The 24,667-nt window shown below is 48.6% G+C and overlaps 1 protein-coding gene across 3 annotated transcripts in view; it reads left to right on the top strand.

The window, feature by feature from the left end:
- The window catches only part of CFAP65 (cilia and flagella associated protein 65), a 120,726-nt gene that overhangs the window by 46,606 nt on the left and 49,453 nt on the right, over positions 1 to 24,667 (top strand). For all 3 annotated transcript variants that reach the window (XM_068245996.1, XM_068245997.1, XM_068245995.1), the window contains 9 exons: positions 3,208 to 3,274; positions 11,456 to 11,566; positions 14,155 to 14,346; positions 14,429 to 14,578; positions 17,038 to 17,181; positions 18,074 to 18,190; positions 19,307 to 19,423; positions 20,545 to 20,616; positions 21,616 to 21,830. In XM_068245996.1, coding sequence (XP_068102097.1) covers positions 3,208 to 3,274; positions 11,456 to 11,566; positions 14,155 to 14,346; positions 14,429 to 14,578; positions 17,038 to 17,181; positions 18,074 to 18,190; positions 19,307 to 19,423; positions 20,545 to 20,616; positions 21,616 to 21,830 — 1,185 coding nt within the window. The remainder of the gene's footprint in view (positions 1 to 3,207; positions 3,275 to 11,455; positions 11,567 to 14,154; positions 14,347 to 14,428; positions 14,579 to 17,037; positions 17,182 to 18,073; positions 18,191 to 19,306; positions 19,424 to 20,544; positions 20,617 to 21,615; positions 21,831 to 24,667) is intronic.

Below are 24,667 nucleotides of genomic sequence, written 5' to 3'. Positions count from 1 at the left end.
GTAGGCTATGGGGGGGCTTCAGTATAGGTAGCAGGCTATGGGGGGGCTTCAGTATAGGTAGCAGGCTATGGGGGGGCTTCAGTATAGGTAACAGGCTATGGGGGGCTTCAGTATAGGTAGCAGGCTATGGGGGGCTTCAGTATAGGTAGCAGGCTATGGGGGGCTTCAGTATAGTTAGCAGGCTATGGGGGTGCTTCAGTATAGGTAACAGGCTACGGGGGGCTTCAGTATAGGTAGCAGGCTATGGGGGGGCTTCAGTATAGGTAGCAGGCTATGGGGGGGCTTCAGTATAGGTAACAGGCTATGGGGGGCTTCAGTATAGGTAGCAGGCTATGGGGGGCTTCAGTATAGGTAGCAGGCTATGGGGGGCTTCAGTATAGGTAGCAGGCTATGGGGGGCTTCAGTATAGGTAGCAGGCTATGGGGGGCTTCAGTATGGGGGGCTTCAGCATAGTTAGCAGGCTATGGGGGCTTTATTATAGGTAGCATGCTATGGGGGGCTTCAGTATGGGGGGCTTCAGTATAGTTAGCAGGCTATAGGGGCTTTAGTATAGGTAACAGGCTATGGGGGCTTCAGTATAGGTAGCAGGCTATGGGGGGGCTTCAGTATGGGGAGCTTCAGCATAGTTAGCAGGCTATGGGGGGCTTTAGTATAGGTAGCAGGCTATGGGGGGCTTCAGTATAGATAGCAGGCTATGAGGGGCTGCAGTATAGGTAGCTGGGTAATCCTCCTCCCTCCCCCCGCAGCCTCCTCCACTCGTCCCCCTGCATACATAAGGAGAAGCAGCCTCTCACCTCCAGCATCAGCGTGGAGCCCGGAGCAGCAGCCTTCTCCCTTCACTTCCTAGTTCCCCCTAGTGGCCACCTGACCGGCTCTTACTGATGACGCGTAGTAAGAGCCGGTCACTAGGGGGAATAAGGAAGTGTGCAGGAGGTCTGCCGCTCCGGGCTCCACGCTGGAGGTGAGAGGCTGCTTCATCTTATTTATGCGGCGGGCGAGCGGAGGCGGCTGCGGGGAGCGGGAGGAGGACAATTGCGAGCGGGGGAAGCGGCGGATGCGCGGCGATGCAGCGTCGGGATTCGGCGGATTCGGCGAACGGAAAATGGCGTCGGGATTCGAGTCCACGAATCTCGAATATTTCCTAATATTCGAGGGATTCGTGGATTCGCCGGATTCGTCGTCCCATCCCTATAAATAATGCTTTAACCTCCCTGGCGGTATGATTATTTCCAGATTCTTTTTCAAAAAGCGCTGCAATTTTTTCACAAGCTTTCAGACCCTAAAAATCATACCGCTTGATAGATCTGCAGCAGCCCTGCACATTCCACACTTCTGGAATTTCAGACTTTAAAGTCTGAAAACCACTGAGCCTGCGTTACCGTGTCCTCACTTCCGCTGATGTCACCAGGAGCGTACTGCGCAGGCCCAGTATGGTCTGTGCCTGCGCAGTATGCTCCTGGTGACATCAGCGGGAGCGAGGACACGGCAACGCAAGCGCAGTGGTTTTCAAACTTTAAAGTCAGAAATTCCAGAAGTGAACCGGAAGCGGGGCCGGAGCATCGGTGAGTGGCTGCGTGGGCACAGGATGCCTGCGGGGGACCATTAGAAGCCCCGGGTAACTTCAACTCATTTTTCCCCAACCCCCCTACAGTATCCCTTTCAATAATAATACCGTAATTATTTTTCCACCTAACTACCCCCGATGTAAAAACAAATGCGCCCCCCCCAGTGGCTTAGCTAAGGAACTATGGGCACTGGTGCAAATTTTACACGCCCCTCTCCCCTCCCCCCCCCAGCACTCTATACATAACAATTGATACTGTGTACCAAAACCTGCCAAAGACAACCACAGTGTCAGAGGTGTGAGAAGGGGATGGGGAAAGGTTTGTTAATGATGATTATTACTATTCAAAGCATCTATAGAAGTGATTATTACCAGCACTGTACCAATAAAAAGCTAAGCCCAAGGAGCTAAGCCCAATAAAGAGCTAAGCTCAAGGGCTCCAGTGCAGTTACTACCTCTGCACCCCCTATTGCTACGCTACTGCACCTCCCTGTGTGCCATCAGACAGACAGAAACGTTAGAATGTGAATTTCTAAGGTTCTTCCAAACTGCCATGGGTGTAACCCAGCTCCATAGCCTTGGAGAACGTTAGTAAATCAGGCTCGTTTTTAGAGGTCCCAGATTGTCATCAGCAAAAAAAATTCTCCTAATTTGCTCCGACTCCACAGCCCCGGATAAAGCATTGAATCAATGAACAATTAACAAAGCTACTGGTAAATCGGATAAAGGGCTGGAAGTTGTAATTTGACAATCTTTGCCTCCTGGATGGGGCAGTAGAAACCACAAGTAGAATATTTGTAATGGTCACTGGTACAGAGGTGGGCGGTCAGGTTGGAATTCCGAGTTATCTGATGATAAGTTATCTCGCCTTGCTTTTCTTTGTATTGGGCAATCCTGGTTCAGAGGTGTGACTAAAAGGGAGCAGAGGGGGGCCCGATCTACTAACCTTCCCTTCCTCCTATACAGGGGACAGGAGCTAGATTTACCATAAAGCACTGTAGGCACGTGCCTACAGGCGCCTGATGATGTAAAGGCGTCTCGCTCCCCTCCCTCTTGCCTTACCTATGCATTGTCCTGATGAGAGTGTAAATGAGAGGTTACTTCTCCTGCTCTCATCATTCCACTGACACAATCTCCCTTCAGTTGGAGGCACCACTAGCTACTTAATACTGAGGATAGCTCTGGCTGCCTAATACCAAGGGGCACCTGTACCTACCTATGATAGGCAAGGGAGATAAGGGAGAAGTGACAGCTGGGCCACCCAGCACACTTGCGGTGTGTTTCGGCGGGTGTTTGTAGGTTCAGGGAGGGGCGGAGTCTAGGGTGCCAGGACATCTGGGCCTATAGGCTCCTGTGATGTAAATCCGGGCCTGCAGGGGATTATATCTCAGATCAGGTGTGTTTGTGGCTACACTTGTTATGGATGGGAAGATCATGATGGCCACACTTGTTCTGTGACCCTTGTGAGATGGGCCCCCAGGCTGTGAATGAAACCAAGGGGGAGGCGGGGGAAGGGGTGTGAGCATTGGGGGGGGGGCATCATAGTTTCTCTGGGGGGGGGGGGGAATGAATTGTAGTTACCCCACTGCCTGGTATACATGTAATTATGACTCCTGTGCTGTTTATCTCCTGTGTTTGAACAGACACGACTTCGTGGGAACAGATCGCTTGCCCGTCTTGTTGAAGGTCTCTCATGGCCGGGAAATTCTGGTGCGTAAAACAATTATAATTCTTTTTACTAATAACTATAGCAGTAACCAATGTATGTTTAGGGCCTTAGTTATATCAAAAAAGATAAAGTAGAGTATAAAAAAAAATGTCGTTATTTTCTAATTTTCCACCTCTAAAAACCCGATTGAGACTTTTTAGCACCGTGTGTGCTGTATGACTGGTGTTATCTCTATTACCCATTGTGTACCCCTTTAACTGTAATGTGATGTATAAGATGTTGGTGCTTCATAAATCTATAATAATAATTTACAAGCTGGCCGCTGTGTGTTCCGCTCTGATGTCCGTCCGCACACGCCCACCCTGCCCCACTGCGATTGGCCACGGCGCTGATTGGAGGGCGTGTGTGGAGTGCATGGGGGAAGGGATGGCGCATATGGCGAGGGCGAGATCCAGAGATGTGGGTAGCCCAGCGTAGCCACCTGCTTGTATTTATTATTCTTATTATGATTATTAATAATAATAATAATACTCTGTATTTTCATTGGAAGTGCTTATTTTAAAGTAACACTGAAAAAACTTATGTTGTAATTATTTGTATGTGTAGTACTGATAATTAATAGCACATTAGTAGCAAAGAAAATAGCCACATATTTTAATTTTTAGATATATAGCTTTTTTTTAATAACATTGCATAATTCTCTAATATCTGCAATTACAAGCCGCACTCAGTATTTTAAACTATAAAACAAGCAGAGCTAATGACCCTTTGAACTTCCCAGGAGTAAAAATGTTATCTAAATCTGATCCTGGCTGTTTCTTTAATGTTTTTTTAATGCTCCAGAAAGCAATGGCCAAATTGGTCGTGGAGCTCAGAGCAGCTCTTTTGCATAGATAACTGAAGTTTCTTAACTCTTCCTGTACTGGAAAAAATATCTGTGCTGCTACTGTTCCATTTCTTAGCTGTACTACACGTACAAATCATTATACTGTATATCATACGTTTATTTTCACTTCAGAGTCCCTTTAATGGTGTGCCTACCCCATCTGGTGGAATTTTTGGGAAATGCAACTAAGGGATGTTGAAGCGTCTTGCTGACATCCCCATATGACTACTGCCTCTTCTTTTAGATTTTTCTTCTTAAAGGAGAACTGTAGTGAGAGGTATATAGAGGCTGCCATATTGATTTCCTTTTAAGCAATATCAGTTACCTGGCAGCCCTGCTGAGCTATCTGCCTGCAGAATCACACCCAGAGGCGGCCTTAGAGTATGCGGGGCCTGGGGCGAGTGTCACATGCGGGGCCTAGAGCCATAAGTGTAGGCCATATACCGTATCACCACGTTCATGGGCTTGTCCGCCTTTAATGCAGTATTCCTTATTATTATTGTTTGAAAACAATTATGTCAGGTAAAGGCCACTAAGCCAACCAATATAAAAACAAACATTTGCATGGTGGTTTTAAGTGCGGGGGTGGGGGAGCTCATGCTTCAATTAATTTGGAAATTCTAAGGTTCACATTTCACAAAATTCACATTGTTGTAGTAACTTTTGTCTTGCAAAATTCAGCCAATTTAGCAATCATGAGGCCCCCAACATGACCAACTCAGCAATCATGAGGCCCCCAACAAGACAAATTGAGCAATCATGAGGCCCCCAACAAGACAAATTCAGCGATCTTGAGGCCCCCAACAAATCATGAGGCCCCCAACAAGACAAATTCAGTAACCATGAGGCCCCCAACAAGACAAATTCAGCAGTCATGAGGCACATAAATAGACAGCATTTCACATTAATAGGCAGAATGCCCCCTTAATATGGTAGACACCTCTCACCTGGCAGCAGTTCCCCAAAATACACTCAATTTGACAACAGTGGTTCCCCAAAAATAGGTAGCCCCAGGTCTATAGGTGTCCCCAGAATAGGTGGCCAGCGGTATAGATGTCCCCAGAATAGGCGGCCAGCGGTATACTTGTCCCCAGAACAGGTAGCCAGGGGTAGAGATGTCCCCAGAACAGGTAGCCAGGGGTATATGTGCCCAGTATATGTAGTCAGGGGTATATGTCCCCAGTATATGTAGCCAGGGGTATATGTGCCCAGTATATGTAGCCAGGGGTATATGTGCCCAGTATATGTAGTCAGGGGTATATGTGCCCAGTATATGTAGTCAGGGGTATATGTGCCCAGTATATGTAGCCAGTAGTATATGTGCCCAGTATATGTAGCCAAGGGTATATGTGCTCAGTATATGTAGCCAGGGATATATGTGCCCAGTATATGTAGTCAGGGGTATATGTGCCCAGTATATGTAGTCAGGGGTATATGTGCCCAGTATATGTAGCCAGGGGTATATGTGCCCAGTATATGTAGCCAGGTGTATATGTGTCCAGTATATGTAGCCAGGTGTATATGTGCCCAGTATATGTAGCCAGAGGTATATGTCCCCAGTATATGTAGCCAGGGAGTAATGTAGCCAGGGGTATATGTCCCCAGTATATGTAGCCAGAGGTATATGTAGCCAGGGGTATATGTGCCCAGTATATGCAGCCAGGCCAGGGGTATATGTCCCCAGTATATGTAGTCAGGGGTATATGTGCCCAGTATATGTAGCCAGGGGTATATGTGCCCAGTATATGTAGCCAGGGGTATATGTGCCCAGTATATGTAGCCAGGGGTATATGTGCCCAGTATATGTAGGCAGGGGTATATGTGCCCAGTATATGTAGCCGGGGGTATATGTGCCCAGTATATGTAGCCAGGGGTATATGTGCCCAGTATATGTAGCCAGGGGTATATGTGCCCAGTATATGTAGGCAGGGGTATATGTGCCCAGTATATGTAGCCGGGGGTATATGTGCCCAGTATATGTAGCCAGGGGTATATGTGCCCAGTATATGTAGCCAGGGGTATATGTGCCCAGTATATGTAGTCATGGGTATATGTCCCCAGTATATTTAGCCAAGGGTATATGTGCCCAGTATATGTAGCCAGGGGTATATGTGCCCAGTATATGTAGCCAGGGGTATATGTGCCCAGTATATGTAGCCAGGGATATATGTGCCCAGTATACAGTATGTAGTCAGGGGTATATGTGCCCAGTATATGTAGTCAGGGGTATATGTGCCCAGTATATGTAGCCAGGGGTATATGTGCCCAGTATATGTAGCCAGGTGTATATGTGCCCAGTATATGTAGCCAGGTGTATATGTGCCTAGTATATGTAGCCAGGTGTATATGTGCCTAGTATATGTAGCCAGAGGTATATGTCCCCAGTATATGTAGCCAGGGAGTAATGTAGCCAGGGGGTAATGTAGCCAGGGGTATATGTCTCCAGTATATGTAGCCAGATGTATGTGTGCCCAGTATATGTAGCCAGGGGTATATGTGCCCAGTATATGCAGCCAGGCCAGGGGTATATGTCCCCAGTATATGTAGTCAGGGGTATATGTGCCCAGTATATGTAGTCAGGGGTATATGTCCCCAGTATATGTAGCCAGGGGTATATGTCCCAGTATATGTAGGCAGGGTATATGTGCCCAGTATATGTAGCCAGGGGTATATGTGCCCAGTATATGTAGCCAGGTGTATATGTGCCCAGTATATGTAGCCAGGGGTATATGTGCCCAGTATATGTAGGCAGGGGTATATGTGCCCAGTATATGTAGCCGGGGGTATATGTGCCCAGTATATGTAGCCAGGGGTATATGTGCCCAGTATATGTAGCCAGGGGTATATGTGCCCAGTATATGTAGCCAGGTGTATATGTGCCCAGTATATGTAGGCAGGGGCAGTGGCGGACACAGCCAGCAGTGGGCCCCTGTGCAAAATTGCAATTGCGGGGCCCCTACAACCTGCGGCGCGCGTAACGCGCCGCTGCAAAAAATGGGCGTGACTACAACCTGCAAAAAATAGATGTGGATAGAACCGCGGCAAAAAAATGGGCGTGGCAATGACCAGATGAGGGCGGGGCTATCTGTAACTTAAAGCGAACCCGGGGTGAGGGTTTATTTCCTTTTAAACAATACTAGTTGCCTGGCGGCCCTGCTGATCTATTTGGCTGCAGTAATAAACTGAATTACACCAGCAACAAGCATGCAGCTAATCTTCTCAGTTCTGACAATATTGTCAGAAACCCCTGACCTGCTGCATGCTTGTTCAGGGTCTCTGGTTGAAAGAATAAGAGGCAGAGGACCAGCACGGCAGCCAGGCAACTGGTATTGCTTAAAAGGAGAGAAAATGGCAGCCTCAAGATCATTCTCACCTCAGGTTCCCTTGAAAAGTGCAACGCAGAGACAGAGGGCCCAAGTTTTGGTGACCCTTTCCCCAGAAAATTCACATAATTGTGCAGGTTTTCTCAAGAAAATACATGCAATCATGTCGGCAGATATACCCAGAAAATACGTGCAATCATGTCGGCAGATATACCCAGAAAATACGTGCAATCATGTCGGCAGATATGCCCAAAAGATAGGTGCGAACATGTCGGCAGATATGCCCAGAAAATAGGTGCAATCATGTTGGCAGATATGCCCAGAAAATACGTGCAATCAAGTCGGCAGATATGCCCAGAAAATATGTGCAATCATGTCGGCAGATATGCCCAGAAAATACGTGCAATCATGTCGGCAGATATGCCCAGAAAATACGTGCAATCAAGTCGGCAGATATGCCCACACCTGCTAATATAAAGAAAAAGACAAAAACATTTACTGACCTGCAGCAGCAGACCTCCTGTCCCAGCCTCCATCCGGCGCGCAGCTCCCATGGGTGGTTGGGTGGATAGGTAGCCTGGTGGGTGGGTGAGTTTTAGGTAGCCTGGTGGGTGGGTGGGTAGGTAGCCTGGTGGGTGGGTAGGTAGGTAGGTAGGCAGCCTGGTGGGTGGGTAGGTAGGTAGCCCTTAGCCGGGTGGGTAGGCAGCCTGGTGGGTGGGTAGGTAGCCTGGTGGGTGGGTGGGTAGGTACCCGGGTGGGTGGCTGGTTAGCTGGGTGGGTAGGTAGCCTGGTGGGTGGGTGGGTAGCCGGGTGGGTGGTTAGGTAGTCGGGTGGGTGGTTAGGTAGGAAGCCTGGTGGGTGGGTGGGTAGGTAGCCGGGTGGGTAGGTAGGAAGCCTGGTGGGTGGGTAGGTAGCCGGGTGGGTAGGTGGTTAGGTAGCCGGGTGGGTAGGTAGGTAGGAAGCCTGGTGGGTGGGTAGGTAGCCGGGTGGGTAGGTGGTTAGGTAGCCGGGTGGGTAGGTAGGTAGGAAGCCTGGTGGGTGGGTAGGTAGCAGGGTGGGTAGGTAGGTAGGAAGCCTTGTGGGTGGGTGGGTAGGTGGTTAGGTAGCCGGGTGGGTAGGTAGGTAGGTAGGTAGCCTGGTGGGTGAGTAGGTAGCCGGGTGGGTGGTTAGGTAGTCGGGTGGGTGGTTAGGTAGGAAGCCTGGTGGGTGGTTAGGTAGCCAGGTGGGTAGGTAGGAAGCCTGGTGGGTTGGTAGGTACCCGGATGGGTAGGTGGTTAGGTAGCCGGGTGGGTAAGTAGGTAGGAAGCCTGGTGGGTGGGTGGATAGGTAGGCAGGTAGCCGGGTGGGTATCTAGCTATCCGGGTGGGGGGCCCGACTCCTATCCTCCCCCCCCCCCCCTTCCTCACCTCGGAGGGCCCCCCTCCCGATATGCGCGGCGGGAGAGCGGCAAATACAGGAAGTCTTCAGGGCTCCAGGCAGACGCTAGAGGCTCAGCCGCTTGGTCTCCAATATGTCTCCAACTCTGTATACTGCTCGCTACTTCCTGGTTTAGTAGCGAGCCGTATATAGAGTTGGAGACCAAGCGGCGGCTGAGCCTCTAGCGCCTGCCTGGAGCCCCGGAGACATCCTCTATTCGCCGCTCTCCCGCCGCGCATACCGGGAGGGGGGCCACCCGAGGTGAGGGAGGGAGGGAGGATAGAAGTCGGGGCCCCCCCCAGGGGAAAAAAAATGTAATATATATATATATATATATATATATATATATATATATATATATATATATATATATAATACTTAATGGGCCCCTGAAGCAACGGAATTTCAGGGGCCCTCGTGCGCCTGCACGGCCGTATGTCCGCCACTGGGCAGGGGTATATGTGCCCAGTATATGTAGGTAGGGGTATATGTCCCCAGTATATATAGTCAGGGTTATATGTGCCCAGTATATGTAGGTAGGAGTATATGTCCCAGAATAGGTAGCCAGGTGTGCCCCCAGCAGGAGGGGAGCAGCGCAGAGAAGAGGGAGAGCTGTGAGCAGCGGTGGAGAAGGGGGGCCATCCCTTTCCCCTTCCCTCACCTTAGGGCTCTCCCTCCCTCGCTCGCTCTCCCCTCCGAACTAATGTGCGGGTGGCTGGCAGGCAGCGGGCGGAACTTATCTTCCATCTCGATGCAGAGCAGCGGCACCAGAACTTTCGGCGCTGGCGCAAGACGGAAGGTAAGTTCCGCCCACTGCCAGCCACCCGCAGATTAGTTCGGAGGGGAGAGCGAGGGAGGGAGAGCCCTAAGGTGAGGGAAGAGGGGGGAGATGGCCCCCTTCTCCACTGCTGCTCACAGCTCTCCCTCTTCTCTTCTCTGCTCTCCTCCAGCTGTCCGCACGGGCATGCGGCCGGGGAAGGGGGGGGGGGGGCGGTCAAGTGGCGCGGGGCCTGCTCAAGCGCGCGGCCTGGGGCGATCGCACCAGAAACAAGCATGCAGCTAATCTGTCATATCTGACAAAAATGTCAAACACCCGATCTGCTGCATGCTTGTTCAGGGTCTGTGGCTAAACGCATTAGAGGCAGAGGATCAGCAGGACAGCCAGGCAACTGGTATTGCTTAAAAGGAAATCAATATGGCAGCCTCTATATACCTATCACTACAGTTTTCCTTTAAACTTTTCAACCCTTGAAAGATTCAAGTGAACATTAGAATTTCAGTGTAGTTGTCTCAAATGGGGCTATGGTCGGTTATCAGACCTCGGCTGTCCTCTCTACACATTTTTGCAAGTTCTGCTTTTCCCTGCACAGTGTGACAAGCAGTCTCTGTCACCTCATATATAGTTTACGTCACCTCACGTACGTCACATGAGCTCACATCAGATATACAGACATTTATGGCAAACCTGCACCAAGAATAGAATAACACAGGCAATATAGACATTGTCATAGCTGTTTCCTTACAAAATGCCTGCTGTGTGGCTGTCATTCCCATCCTTTGTCTCAGGAAAGAGTCAGTCTGGAACAAGCATGCATGCAGTGCAGTCAGTCAGATCACCTGAACTGTTTACTGGTCCTGAGTCAAAAACGCAGACAGCATCAAAGGGCACAAATGTTACGCATTACATTATTATTGTTATTGTCAATTTCCATAGCATATAAAACTTTCATGGTGCTGTACACACAGCGTTGTAGCTAGACAGCCATGGGCCCTATTGCAAAGTGTTCACTGGGGCCCCCCTCCAGCAGTATATGCATGACACCGCACACCAAAAATGGCTCTTCAAGCCACTGTGTGATAGAGGAAAAGGAATGGTTTGTTAATGATTGACGCTATTCAAAGCATCTATAGAAATGATCATTGCCACTACAGCACCAATAAATAATGAATACATTGATGGGTGAAGGGCACCACATGGGCCCCTCAGGTCCAGAGGCCCTGGTGCGGTCGTAGCTCCTGCACCACTACTGCTACATCACAGTGTACACATATATATGGACGAGATAATGGCTTAGCTCTATAGCACATCTTGGACATCAGTATACACAGGGCAAGTTATAATAACACTGGGGCCCCTGGGGAAGATTAACCTGGGGGCCCCCTGACAGACCCCTTCCAAAAAGCAGCATTAGAGGCCCTTTGTTGCAACCAAATTTACCCCCAGGACCTCTGAGCCGGCATTATCCCCCTTCCCCCCCCCCCCCCCCCCCCCCCCGATCACATCCCAACTTAACTGTGCCCTTCCTGGCGGGAGCGCTCCTCTGTCAGTCCTTCAATGCTCCTTAGCAGGTCCCCAGGGAGCACAGGTAAGTTAGTTTAGGGGGAGACACCTTGGGAGGCCCCTACAAGCTCTGGGCCCTGAGGCTATTGCCTATAGAACAATACCAAGATACAGGAGAGAAGGCCTTCCTTGTTCCAAGGTTATAGCCTAAGAGAATAATATAACAAAACAGTGTAACACACCACAATACAACAACACAGAAAAAAACAGTCTCAGGCTTTTTTCCTTTCTCACATTGTGATTTCTCTGGTTTTAGTTAAATTTCATCGGCGTGACGGTAGACAAGGAGCAGCGCTACGTACACTTCACATCCACCAAACATCGCTTCACGCCAGTGGCCATCGGCAGCTCCAGCCCACCCAAGCAGGTGAGATGCAATTAACCCTCAAAACTGGACAAATTCTGATAAGCGAATGGAAACAATGTATAGACACAAAGTGCTGGTCATACTAAATATGTTTGCCAAACCCTCCAGTACATTTCTCATAATTTGCCGTTTTGTTGCAACTGGTTGGCGGATCAATCAGGTTTGGCCATGTGAAACCCAGAGTAGAAAAATAAAGCCAGACATTTCCTAGCATTCTTGTATTACAGTAGAAAGTGTATCCTCTACGTGAGAATGCCAGAGTAACCAAGCAGCTCAGGGTGACCCAAACCACTAGGAATGTATAGGGGGATAACAGAGACCAAAAAGCCCTCCTACTAATAAGCAATGCTTGGTGAAATTTGCCTTCTTAAAACAGTCGGAAATTTGCAATAATTCAGCCATAAGTGAACATTTGTGGTTACCCACAATGCACCACTACTGAATATGCAAATTATCTCCTTTCACCCCCTGTAAGCCAGACAAGCATCCAGAACCGCTAGTGTATAGCAAGCCTATAGCTTTAAATATTACACAGCCACACCAACCCTGCTTGGTTACTTTGTTGTACTGGTCCAAGTCTATCCCATACAGCCATATCAATCCCTGCCATGTACTGATGAGGGCCAAAAGCCCGAAACAGGCTGTCTACATGTGTGGTTGGTGTGGCTGTGTAATATTTAAAGCTATAGGCTTGCTGTACACCAGCGGTTCTGGTTTGTCTAGCTTACAGGGGCGAAAAGAGATAATTTGCATACTCTACAAATGTTCACTTATAGCTGAATTATTGCAAATTTCCTTCTGTTTTAAGAAGACAAATTTCACCAAGCTTTAATTGTAATGTGGTGCACGCTACGTACACTGTTATCCCCGTAACATGCATATAAACAGGAGCGCATGCTATGCTGTTGGTAGTGCAGCATAGTGAACGCTATTACCTTAAGCCTCCTACCAGCATATAAAGAGCCAGGGCTGTGGAGTCGGAGTCGAGGAGTCGGAGTCGGGCAATTTTGGGCACTCGGAGTTGCAGTCGGAGTCGTGGTTTCAGAAACTGAGGAGTCGGAGTCAGGCGTCGGAGTCGCTTGATTTTTGTACAAAATCCACAGCCCTGTTAAGTATTAGACTAAGGAGTCGGAGTTGAGGAGTCTGAGCAATTTTGGTTACTCGGAGTCGTGGTTTCAGAAACTGAGGAGTCGGAAGATTTTTGTACCGACTCCACAGCCCTGTAAAGAGCGCTCCTCTCCTCCCGCCCTGAGCTTCTGCAGGTCCAATCACTATGAAGGAATTGATCCCCGCACTCTGATTGGCCCAATAGGCTGCTTGTCAAGTGTGTTGGGTTAGGTTGGGGATAACCTCATTACTTACCTACAGTGGGCTACTCCTCTAGCCCTCTGTCCGTTCGGGATTTGCCATCTTCCCCAAGGATCAACTGCAGTTTGAAGCTCCCGTGTTCGCGTCACGTGCCTCAGACCGCAACTCTGCATTCCAGGATGTGAGTGTGTCTCCTGTAGAGATGAGCCGAACTATTCTTGCAGCGAAAATGCCTCCTCAGGTGAATACTTGTGGTATTCGACTCGCACCCCCATGCATTATAATGGAGCCAAACAGCCCCGTGTTTGTAAGTAATGACACTCACCCCAACCCCCACTCCCGACCAACAGCACGCTGTAGTACGAACCTGCCTTAGGGTCCTTTTACACTAAAACAGTTGCTGTCAGTTATAACTGATTGGACAACTGATGTGCAAGGTAATGTCCACGTTTCACTATGGCTCAATGCACATTATACACGTTTTTCACAATGCACTGCTATGGAAAAAAAAAACTCATCAGTTTCTCAGTGTGCAGTGTAAAAGAGGCCTCATGGGGAGGTTTGTTCTATCTACTCAACGACCGCGTCACGCCAAAGGGCGTGAACGCAGCGGAAGCCCCCCAATTGGCATCAAGTCCTGGGGCGGGGATTTGCAGGAGATCGCATGCACCTATGCGCGTGCATCTCCGCTTGAATGAGGGAGCTCAGCTCCATCTTCAGTCTCCCAGCTGCGTTTGCCGCTAGGAGACTGTTAGAAGCCGTCTATTTACTGTGTACAGCGCTGCGATCTATGGCAGCGCTGTACTGGGGACAGCCTTGTGACTCGGCTGTCCCCTCTGGAGTCACAGAGAGCGATCGGCTCTCATAGGCTGATGTCTATGTCAGCTGATCGCTGTGATTGGCAGCGGGGAAAGGGGGGGGGGGGAGGGAAAGAAAAAAGGGTACATTTATTTAAAAAATATATATATATTTGTAAATAAATAAACATCTCAGGAGGGATCAGAGCCCACCAACAGAAAGCTCTGTTGGTGGGCAGAAAAGGGGGGATCACGTCTGTGCTGAGTTGTACGGCCCTGCAGAGAGCCCTTAAAGCTGCAGTGGCCTAATTGGTAAAAAATAGCCTGGTCACTAGGGGGGTGTAAGCCTACGGTCCTCAAGTGGTTATAGTGTTTTAGGTGTAGGTTCTTGGGTCACTTTAATGCAATTTGCTCCCCTCCCTCTGCCTCCAACCCCTATCTTTTCTCTCTGCTTTATCTCTATTTACAAACGTTATTTTTCAGATCTATGAGCTGTATAATGGGGGCTCAGTTGCAGTGATCTATGAGATTCAAGTGGAACCACTAAGGGCTGTACAGGAAGAGAATTACCACCACCCCATCTTCCAGTGCCTGAACCCCAGAGGAGAGATATTACCGGGCTCCACTGCCTTTGTGGAATGGATCTTCTCACCACTGGAGGCCAAAACCTATTCAGTAAGCCAATCCCACACAGAGTAACCTGCCTCACTCCGCCCCCTGCTGGCTGATCAGCATTGCTCTTTATTCTTACCTACAGGTAACGGTCGCTGTTCATATCTTAGGAGGAGACTCTGCCCTCATCACCTTTGAAGGGATTGGCTATGAGCGGAGTGTACTGGGAGACACGGCGGTGTTTGAGGACATCTCCCCTCTAGCTGCCACCCCGATGCTGACTCTCCCCGGACAGGTAAGATTAGTAACATTTACATAAAAGAAATTCTTGATGTGGCTTTCATTATTTCCCGTGTGGAAGCTGACACATTTTTGGCCAGACTGATTTCCTGCAGTGACCCTAAAGCTGGCCATACACTGGCCCGATTTGCCGCCGTTTCGACAGCAGATTCGATCACTGGGATCGAATCTGCTGCCAATCGTTCGCGCTACACGGTGAATTTCGATCCATTCCGTCCGATCCCGTCGATCGCGCCGTGCGGAAAATAACCGCCGATTGCCCGCGGGTAAAGAGCGCATCGCTAGCTGCGTTCGAGTGCCCGATGACCGACGCAATAGAGCTGCAATACATTACCTGCTCCGCCGGCGCGAGTCCCGGGTCTCCGCTCTTTATTCTCCGCTCTGGTCTGGTCTCCGGCATGCTTCCCTTCTTCCTGTCCCGGCAGGAAGTTTAAACAGTAGAGGGCGCTCTACTGTCTAAACTTCCCCCAGACAGGAAGAAGGGAAGCATGCCGGAGACCAGACCAGAGCGGAGAAGAAGAACGGAGATCCGGGAGTCGCGCCGGCGGAGCAGGTAATGTATGCGGGATGGGGGGAAGCGGCGGCAGCACCACCACCACCCCAGATTGTGAACGGTTTCAGGCTGAAATCGGTTTACAATCTGTTTGCAGTAAAGGTAACCATACGATCCCTCTCTGATCAAATTCGATCAGATAGGGATCTGTCTGTTGGTCGAATCTGATGGCAAATCGACCAGTGTATGGCTACCTTAAGGTGTGGGGGTGCAGTGGCTGTTCTGAGCCCCCTTACAGTGCTGTGCCTGGGGACATGTGTCCCCCCCCCCCCCTTCCTTGTCCACCCATAGCTAGCCCTCTTAACTCCAGGATATGAAAGGTCCAAAAAGCTTTTATTTTCCAACAGCAATTAAAATGGCTAATATGTTTCAGATGGGGCGACGATTAAGGATGCACAGTGTGAACCATATTAGCCATTTTAATTGCTGTATCTTCTATTGCAAAATAAAAGCTTTTTGGACGTTTTTATATCATGACGTGTGCAGACTTCTTTTGGTACATTCGTTTCAGGGGCGTAATTAGAAATCACTGCCCCCCCCCCCCCTTTTTTTGCACAGGTAAATTGAGAACCAATGCAGACTTCTCCAGCATCACTACAGTACACAACACTTGGGGAGGGATTGCAGAGGTTGGGGGCTGGGTGCTGTACACAAGACCCTGCTGCACATTGAATAGGGACTGTCTACAAATCTTTGTATGATTCCTTATTGGTGGCTGAGCAGATGCAGTCATTAGAACAATTGTGCAGAGAGCAGAAAGCATTTTCTCTCTGTGCCCATAGTTGTCAGTCTCTCAGGAAAGGGAAAATAATCTTCTACCCCACAGGGCCCCCTGTAGCTTCTGGGCCCCCCTGCGGCTGCATCCCTTGCAGGGTCTAATGTTACACCCCTGATTCGTTTGCTGAAAAGCAGACAGAAGCGGGCACAACTGCGTTAGTGGGCTCAGGCCCTTACACGGCTATAATACTGCTTGCACAGTTGCCTAAAGCCTGGACAAAGTCTAGGGGCCTGGCAGAGGATGCTAGCCCCCACCCAATCTTACTATTATGAGCCAGGTGACCATCAGCAGTGGGCAAAAACAGCTGTCTTGTCTAGGGCCTTATTTCATCTTAATCCATTTCTGTCAGTGGCAGATGAGCCCCTTGGGAAATACCACAGGTGAAGGTGAAAAAGGGTGCGAATAGAGGGAGCCCCATCAAAATCTTGCCAGGGGATCCCATTGATTCATAGTTACGCCCCTACTTACAGACGGTTTTGGAAATACATATGTGGGTGCAAATTGTCATGGAAACGTAATTCACATTAACCTGCAAAAGGGTTATTTGAAATGAATTATGCATATAGGCCCGGTTCACACTGGCAATTAGTGGCAAACGGATCCGTGATAACGGATCTGATTACCGGTCGATCGGATCGGTTTCCATTCAGCTGCTTCTGTTTTCCGACATCCCCCCGAGACCCCCATCACCAAAAGTGGATTTTACTCCTTAGAGCTGTCCGTTTCTTCACCAGTATGAAGAAACGTTCTGTTTTCTCATTGCCCCAAGTGCAGCGCTAAAGCTTCTGTTTCTGTTCAGCTGGGCTCAATGGTCTTGAAAAATTGCTGCAGAACAAAATTTGCTGTCCGTTCAGCGGATCGTGCAGAACGGTTTCGTTCTAACAGACCAATGTGAACAGATCCATAGGTTAACATTGGGTCTGTTTGCACCCAATAGGATCTGTTCCATTAGGATCCATGAACAGACCGTTTTTTAACGCTAATGTGAACCAGGCTTAGAAGTAACTATAATTAAAAAAAAGTTGTAATGCTTGCAAAATGATAATGAAAAATAAAATGCTTGTTACATTAAAGTTCCTTGGGAACACAGATGACTCTGCCCTGTTACCGGTGTGCCTTGCAGATCCCGCAGCTGACCCGGCAGAAGCTGGCGTTCGGGGATATTCCTGTCTTTAGTAAGTCCAGCCAGCTGCTGTTCCTGAATAATACCTCGGAGAGCGAGGCCATGCTGTTCACTTGGTACGCAGGCTCTCCCAATGCCAGTGAGGTGAGTATATGTGGCAAAGCATGCTGGGAGATGTGCCATGGTTACATCACAACAGCTGCAGTTACCATCCTTTCACTGTGAGCGCAATCTTTGTTTTTATGTAAAACTTTCAAAAACAACTCAGCAAATTGTTATCAGATTGGACATTCAGTAGAAATAGCATTTGTAATTTACAGCATACATTATAATTGTATTTTTTGTTCTTCAGCACACAGTCTTACCATCTCTTTGTCAGGTATAAGGAAGTGAGGCACTTACCGGGGGGAAAAGGGGGTTAGGATTAGGCATTAGTTGTTGGAGGGGAGTTTATGGTGGTGGTGGTGGTGGGGGGGGGTTGTGTTAGACATAAGGAGGGGGAGTTATTTTAGGCATTAAGAGTGTGTGTGTGTGTGGGGGGGGGGGGGGGGGGAAGGGTTAGGGTAAGGCATTAGGTGGGGGGTTAGGGTGTCTACAATGAAGCGTTCAATTGAGAATGGTTGCCGGGTACTGCATAGTAAAATACCGGTAACCTAAATGACCAATATTTTAATACTAGCGTCGCCACCCGACACCCAACTCTTGCAGTGGTGCCGTAATACGGACAAACTGCCCAGTGGGAATATCAGTAGTAAGCCACACCCAGGACTGCATACATTATCATAAAATAACAGCAGAGGATATGGAGTTACATATTGCCTTCTACCGCAAAGACCCAGATTTCTGTACTTTTCAACAACTACAAACTGTCCCCCATTCCTGTTTTCAGCCTCTTGTTTCTCGCAAAGCAGAGCTACACAGTCAGCGCCGTCCTGCCCATGGCGCCAAGTGATGCAATGGCGGCATGGGGGCAGCAGCAGCATCTCAATAACATTTCTAAGCTGCCCATAACCTCTAATGGAGTTTTTCCTTACAGACACTTCAAGTCTCGCCTCTGTCGGGTGTTGTGAGGCCAGGTGAGAGCTCTAATGTGGTAGTGACCCTTCAGTCTGGAGAACAGGCCTCGTTCTACGCTCTGGAGCTGGTGTGTGAGGTGAGTCTAGACTCTGATGGGCATATGCAGTGCAAACTCATAGCAACCGATCAGTTTATTGGTGCCAATCCATCTCTTGCTACTGTACTGAGTCCTGACAGCTGGTGGCCATCAAATGAGAACTAAAGGAGTAGAGCCATGGTAACTATCTCCTGATAACATCCCAACTCAGGAAGTGCGGCCATGGTGATTTTTAACAAAGATGCTTATAAGCAACTGTACTGAGATATAGGGAGTTTGGCCAAATGTAGGGGCTTCAAGGAATGGACAGCGGTCAGCTTAAAGGGAACCTTAACTGAACGGGAGGTAAAGAGTTTCACTTACCTGGGGCTATTACCAGCCCCCTGCAGCAGTCCTGTGCCCTCGGAGCCGCTCTGGAACCCTCCGGTCCCCCGCTCTCACTTAGTTTCGTTTTTGCCGACTCACCAGTCGGCCGGCCGCCATGCGTATTATTGGACGCATTCCCTACTGCAGATAGCGTTGCCGCATATCTACGCGTGCGGAATACGGCAACGCGTATTTTTGTACGCGTTGCGGTCCGCAACAGCGCTAATTGCAGTAGGGAATGCGTCCAATAATACGCATGGCGGCCGGCCGACTGGTGAGTCGTCAAAAACGAAACTTAAGTGAGAGCGGGGGACCGGAGGATTCCAGAGCGGCTGCGAGGGCACAGGACTGCTGCAGGGGGCTGGTAATGGCCCCAGGTAAGTGAAACTCTTTACCCCCGTTCAGTTAAGGTTCCCTTTAAACTCCCACATTGGTCTGTGGCTGTTAAGCACTATTTGCATCGATCAAACCTTGGTCATTCACGACCCTACTGATTCTCCAATTTTCCTTCTTGGGACCACTTTTGGTAGATACTAACCAATGTATACTGGGTGTGCCCAATCATGCTGTTTCGAGCCATCACAGTTGGGCACTTTTCAGAGTTGACTCAATCCTTATGGTTGTCCATTTCACCTCCTTCCATCATCTCACCTTCAAGAACTGGCTGGTCATTTCCTGCCTAAAAAGACCTCAACTCTGTAACATGCCATTGTAATAATCAATCCTAGCCACTTAATTTGTCTGTGGTTTTAATGTGGCTGATTGGTGTATATCTGAATCTCCTGCCAGATCTTCATGGAGAAAGCCCTCGCTGTCTATGAGCAGGCTGTCAGAGAGTGGGTGGACGAAGAGGAACGGCAGACTGTAGAGTTTACAATCACCGACCCAGCCTCCGAGAAAAATCGGGTAATAGGATAACTTATTTTACTATACAGGACACCACCAAGCTTCTGTGATACATGACTACCAGGTTTTAGCATTCTGGCTCTGTTCACGCTGGATCCACTGCTGTACCGTTTCCAGTGGCAACTGAAAGCAGACCAACAGACAAGTTGATGGGGCCTATGCTTTCCTATGAAGCTGTTTACAAATCTGTTTTAACATTTCCAGTGCTGTCTGTTGCATCACTACAGAATGCAGATGCATCTGCGTTTATCCGGTAGAACGGCACACATCCACTCCAGACTGGGCCCTCAGAGCGGGACAGCTTATCCGTACTATACAGATAGGCTACTGGTCTAGCAAGTGTGCAATGAGGTTAAAGTGTACCTGAGGCAATACTAACACAAGGATTTATGCTTACCTGGAATTTCTTCCAGCCCCCGTAGTACGTCTGCTCCCTCCTCTGTCCCCTCAGTGATGCTGTTGCCACGCCGTAAATTCTGCATGGCCAAGAATGTACTGTACATGCAGTGCACACTTCACAAAGACTGTAACTGCGCTTGCACAGAATGCTCTTGGCCAAGGGAGCGCAATGGGTGGTGCACATGACTAGGACCATGCATGCGCAGTGGCCCTCAACCCCGATGGTTTGCAGAATCCACAGCCAAAAAAGAAGGAAACCAAACTGATGGAGGGAGCTAACACACTCAGGGGGCTGGAGACAGCTTCAGGTAAGTATAAATCCTTGCTTGTATTGTTTCAGGTTTACTTTAAGGCTATGTTCACAGTGGTGCGTTGGAGTGCAGGATAACGGCTGCATTGTAACATGGCTTTCCACACTATAATGTAATTATGCAACATTCACAGAGCGGCGGGTGCGTTGCAGTATAAAGGTGTAGGACATTGTAACACACTGCATGCAGTGCGCTACCGCAATACGCAAACATTAACAGTGGTGGTGAAGCATACTTTTCATTCGCTGTATGCCTCAGTGTACTTCACTGTATGCAGCGCAACACATGGATAATGTGCGGCACTGCTTTCCTGATGTGTTGCTGCTGTTACGGACACAACAGATACTGTCATCATAACCTCAGCCCAAGAGATTTGCTCTGTTTTTATCAGGATGTTTCTTTTGTTCTCAGAACTGTCTGAGGTCTGGAGCTTCTGGGAAGATATTTGACAAACAACAGCTGGTTGAGGTCAAACGATACAAGGTGAGCCAATGAAGGATTTTGTACCCAACTACCCACTGCAAATGTTATTATAATTGTTGCTATACTGTATTACTTACACTATAAATATTATAAACCCAAACATTTTTATGAAGAAAAAAATGCCTTCCTAAGGGAGATGAGCTGATTAAGCACCTGAACAGGAGATGGTAATAGGGCGTGTCTATGTTAGATGAACTGCTCAAACACTGTGAAAAGGGAATTTTGAGTGTGACTATTTGTGTCCTTTAGAGCTCTCCTTTCTTCTCTTATGATGACATCGCACCCAAGTAACTTGCTCCTGTGCCCTCAAAATGTGTAAGAGAAAGGGTGAACATGGTGGAGCATCTTATTGTTCCCGGCCGGTCTGGTTTGCGCTCTTGATGATGCCATCACATGTATAGCCAGGTATGGGGGCCAATTAGTGGCACCCTCACAAATAAAAGAGCTGGGGTGTGATGTTTTGGGGCAGTAATGTTGCTCAAATGCAGCTTTACTGGCCTTGCATTTTGGATTTTTTGGAGTGCTTTTCAAGCCCACTGTAAGAAGACAGAACTGTAATTTGCAGTTCAGTAGGTGGCCATTGAGTTCCTTTTGGCTCATTACAGTGTATGCCGGCATGTATGTGTTACGGCGGCGGAAAATCTGACAGCAGGGCAAAGCCAAAAAATGGCTCACCCTGCTCCTGGCAGCATTTATTGCTATTCCCCCTCCAGGCCGCCATGGACTCAGAGGTGAAACGTAATTTGGCTGCTAGCTCGTGCTGGCGGGTGAATTACCCAGTTTTCATAGTAATTTGGGCTTCGTCTTTTGATGGTGCCCAAATTATTGTCTGAGCAAAGCTAAATATCCGTAATTCACATTACAGCCTATGGCGGCGCCTGGTGCACTCAAATTTCCAGAGCCTTTCTTGCCTGTCTCGTGTATCCTTGTGGTTCCGGTTTTCCATACCAAAGCTTGGAGCTCTATTTGGTAAATGCAATAGTTGTGTTTTGTCATTAGACCCTGCCACCTATCAAGAATCCAGACTATGCAAGACCTCCAGCCAGCCGAGACAGGGAGAACCGCCGTGCGCAAAAAGACGGTCAGAAGATGCGTTCTAAACCGGAACCTCCTCTTCCCATCCAGCTTCACCTGTCAGTGACTGGCCGATCCCATCACACACCAGATTTTCTTAGCCAATTCCCCAACGATTTCCAGCTCCATTTTCAGCAGCGGTGAGTGCGCATCTTATGTCTTAGATGAATGCTACCATTACTGTTTGTGCATCTCATGCTGTATTAAAAAGGTAATGATATTTATCACCATTGAATTCAACAGCAAAGAGCTGTGGTTTGATACTCACCTTAGTAGAGGGAAGACTGTGGCATAGAGCCTCCCCATTCCTCCGTCCAGCCTCTCATTCCAGCACTGTCCTTTAGCGTAGTGATTTGACCCGCTGGGTCGAAGAGATTTTCCGAACTACTGGTGTCCCTGAGTAGTTCATGGTCAACCACATCCCACTGGGGCATGCGCGGATAGGACTAGCGCACAGTGAGTAGGGATGCTTTCATCATCAGAACTACTGTACTGCTGAATTGATTCTTTTCCAAAAGGAATCAACCATTTTGGAATATTGGGTGGAAATCTATAAGTATATGGCCAGCTTAAACTTAAGCAAATTAGTTTTATCTGGATGAGCAAGCACTGCTGACAACAAAAGAAATCTGAAAAGTTAAAAAGTTAATTTATTATCTTTTTGTTGGCAGCTGAATGAACCAAATTGTACATCACTCTGAAATGGCTGCTGTGTAGACTTCAGAGTAAAAATGAAGCCCCTGAAATTCAAAATAGTTTTATGAGACTGCAGAGGGGTCCTATTGCTACTACACATACAATTAATTATCTCATAAGTTCAAACCTGAATTGAAAATAAATGTACCGGTATGTGAAAATTGTAGGTGTATTAGTAATGGTAAATAGAACTTTACATTTTTATTTTCAATTTAAGCTCTGCAATTCTAAGTGTGAAATGTAAACGGCAGCAGCCATGTCATTGTGACATAAAATCTGTTTCATTCATCTCCTGCATTTTTTAACACTGTCTCATTTGTTCAGCTAGATACAGCAAAGTCCCCATTATCCGGAACTCAGGCAACTGGAAGTCTCCACTTACCAGCATGCATGAGGAGATATTGGGGACAGTGCTTTGGGGGGTTTGCAGAGCTTATAATACTTACCGAGCCGTCTTCTAACCTTCCTGTAGCTCCTAGTGGATTTCCAGCACCCATGAATGGCTCCCAGGGTGTCACGTGGCCCGACTTAAGTCAGGTGACACGCCGGAGGACTTCAGAAAGCCGCTAGAAGCTACAGGAAGGTTGAAAGATGGCGCTGGAGGCTCAGTAACTATTTTCTGCTTCACGTGGGGGGAGGGGGTGGTTGTGTTTTTTTTGCCAGGTTGCTCAAGCAACCGGCAAGCACAGGTAACCGACATCAGTCGGTCCTCGCCAGTTCCGGGTACATTGCTATACAACTGTTTTGGCTTCCGTTTAATCTTCAGGAAACCAGGGCTGCACTTAAAGAGGAACTCCAGTGAAAATAATGTAATGAAAAAAGTGCTTAATTTTTACAATAATTATGTATAAATGATTTAGTCAGTGTTTGCCCATTGTAAATTCTTTTAAATCCCTGATTTACATTCTGACATTTATTACATGGTGACATTTTTACTGCTGGCAGGTGATGTAGCTGCTGCTTGCTGTTTTGGCAATTGGAAACAACTGTAAACAGCTATTTCCCACAATGCAACAAGGTTCACAGACAGGAAACTGCCAGGAGTACCACGGCCCTTAGAATATCTTGTGGGAGGGGTTTCACCACAATATCAGTCAGACCCTGATGGTCTGTTTGTGAAAAGGAATAGATTTCTCATGTAAAAGGGGGTTAAAGTTCAATTCTTGGTCGGAGTTTCTCTTTAACTTCAAGTTTGATTGGCTTATTTGCTCCCGTCTGTGAACGAGCACAGCCACACTGCACAGGCGCGGGACGGCCTGTGGCACAGAGCCAGTGGTGCACGGCTTTTTCCTCCATGCAGGAGCGTGTCCATGTTGCTGCGCATACGATCTGTGCACCTGCGCAGTGCGGTCACGCTTATTCACAGACTGGAGTGCAGCAAAAAGGAAGATGAGGGTCCCAGCAACAATCGGTGAGCTGCACAGACTCAGAGCCAGAAGCTTCACTGTTCTGAGGTAAGTATCTCATTTGTTTCCTGTTTAAAGTCACAGGTTTGCTTTAACCTCCTTAGCGGTAACCCCGTGTGTGACACGGGGTAAGCCGCCGGAGGGTGCCGCTCAGGCCCTGCTGGGCCGATTTTAATAATTTTTTTTTTGCTGGACGCAGCTAGCACTTTGCTAGCTGCGCCAGCACTCTGATCGCCGCCGGCCCCTTTGCGATCGCCGCTATCTGCTGCGGCGCGGGCCCCCCCCCCCCCTCCAGACCCCAGCGCTGCCTGGCCAATCAGTGCCAGGCAGCGCCGAGGGGTGGCCCGGGACTCCCAATGACGTCCCGACGTCAGTGACGTCGGTGACGTCATCCCGCCCCGTCGCCATGGCGACGGGGGAAGCCCTCCAGGAAATCCCGTTCTTTGAACGGGATTTCCTGATCGCCTATCGCCGGAGGCGATCGGCGGGGCTGGGGGGATGCCGCTGAGCAGCGGCTATCATGTAGCGAGCCCTCGGCTCGCTACATGATAAAAAAAAAAAAATAAATAAAAAAAACTGTTGCGCTTCCCCCTGGCGGTATTTTTCATACCGCCAAGGGGGTTAAGCGACAATCGATGAGAGATTCGCTGAAAGACCAAACTCGTAATATTCCCTGGCTCATCCTTACTGTCCAGCCAACACTCGTGTAAACCTCACAACAATCTCTATACCTTCTGATTTCTATTACACCACTTCAGTGAAATATCCCCCTGCAGTCTGCATGATATAGAATAATATCAGTAATTATGTCAGTGCTCGCTCCATTGCAGGGGAGGACTGGGACCTTTTGGCCTGGGGGGAAAACACAAACTAGA

Source organism: Hyperolius riggenbachi, chromosome 7, assembly GCF_040937935.1.
Source record: "Hyperolius riggenbachi isolate aHypRig1 chromosome 7, aHypRig1.pri, whole genome shotgun sequence".
In the NCBI taxonomy this organism is placed as follows: domain Eukaryota; kingdom Metazoa; phylum Chordata; class Amphibia; order Anura; family Hyperoliidae; genus Hyperolius; species Hyperolius riggenbachi.
The sequence above is the reverse complement of the archived record's forward strand: the minus strand, read 5'-3'. Positions and strand labels throughout refer to the sequence as shown.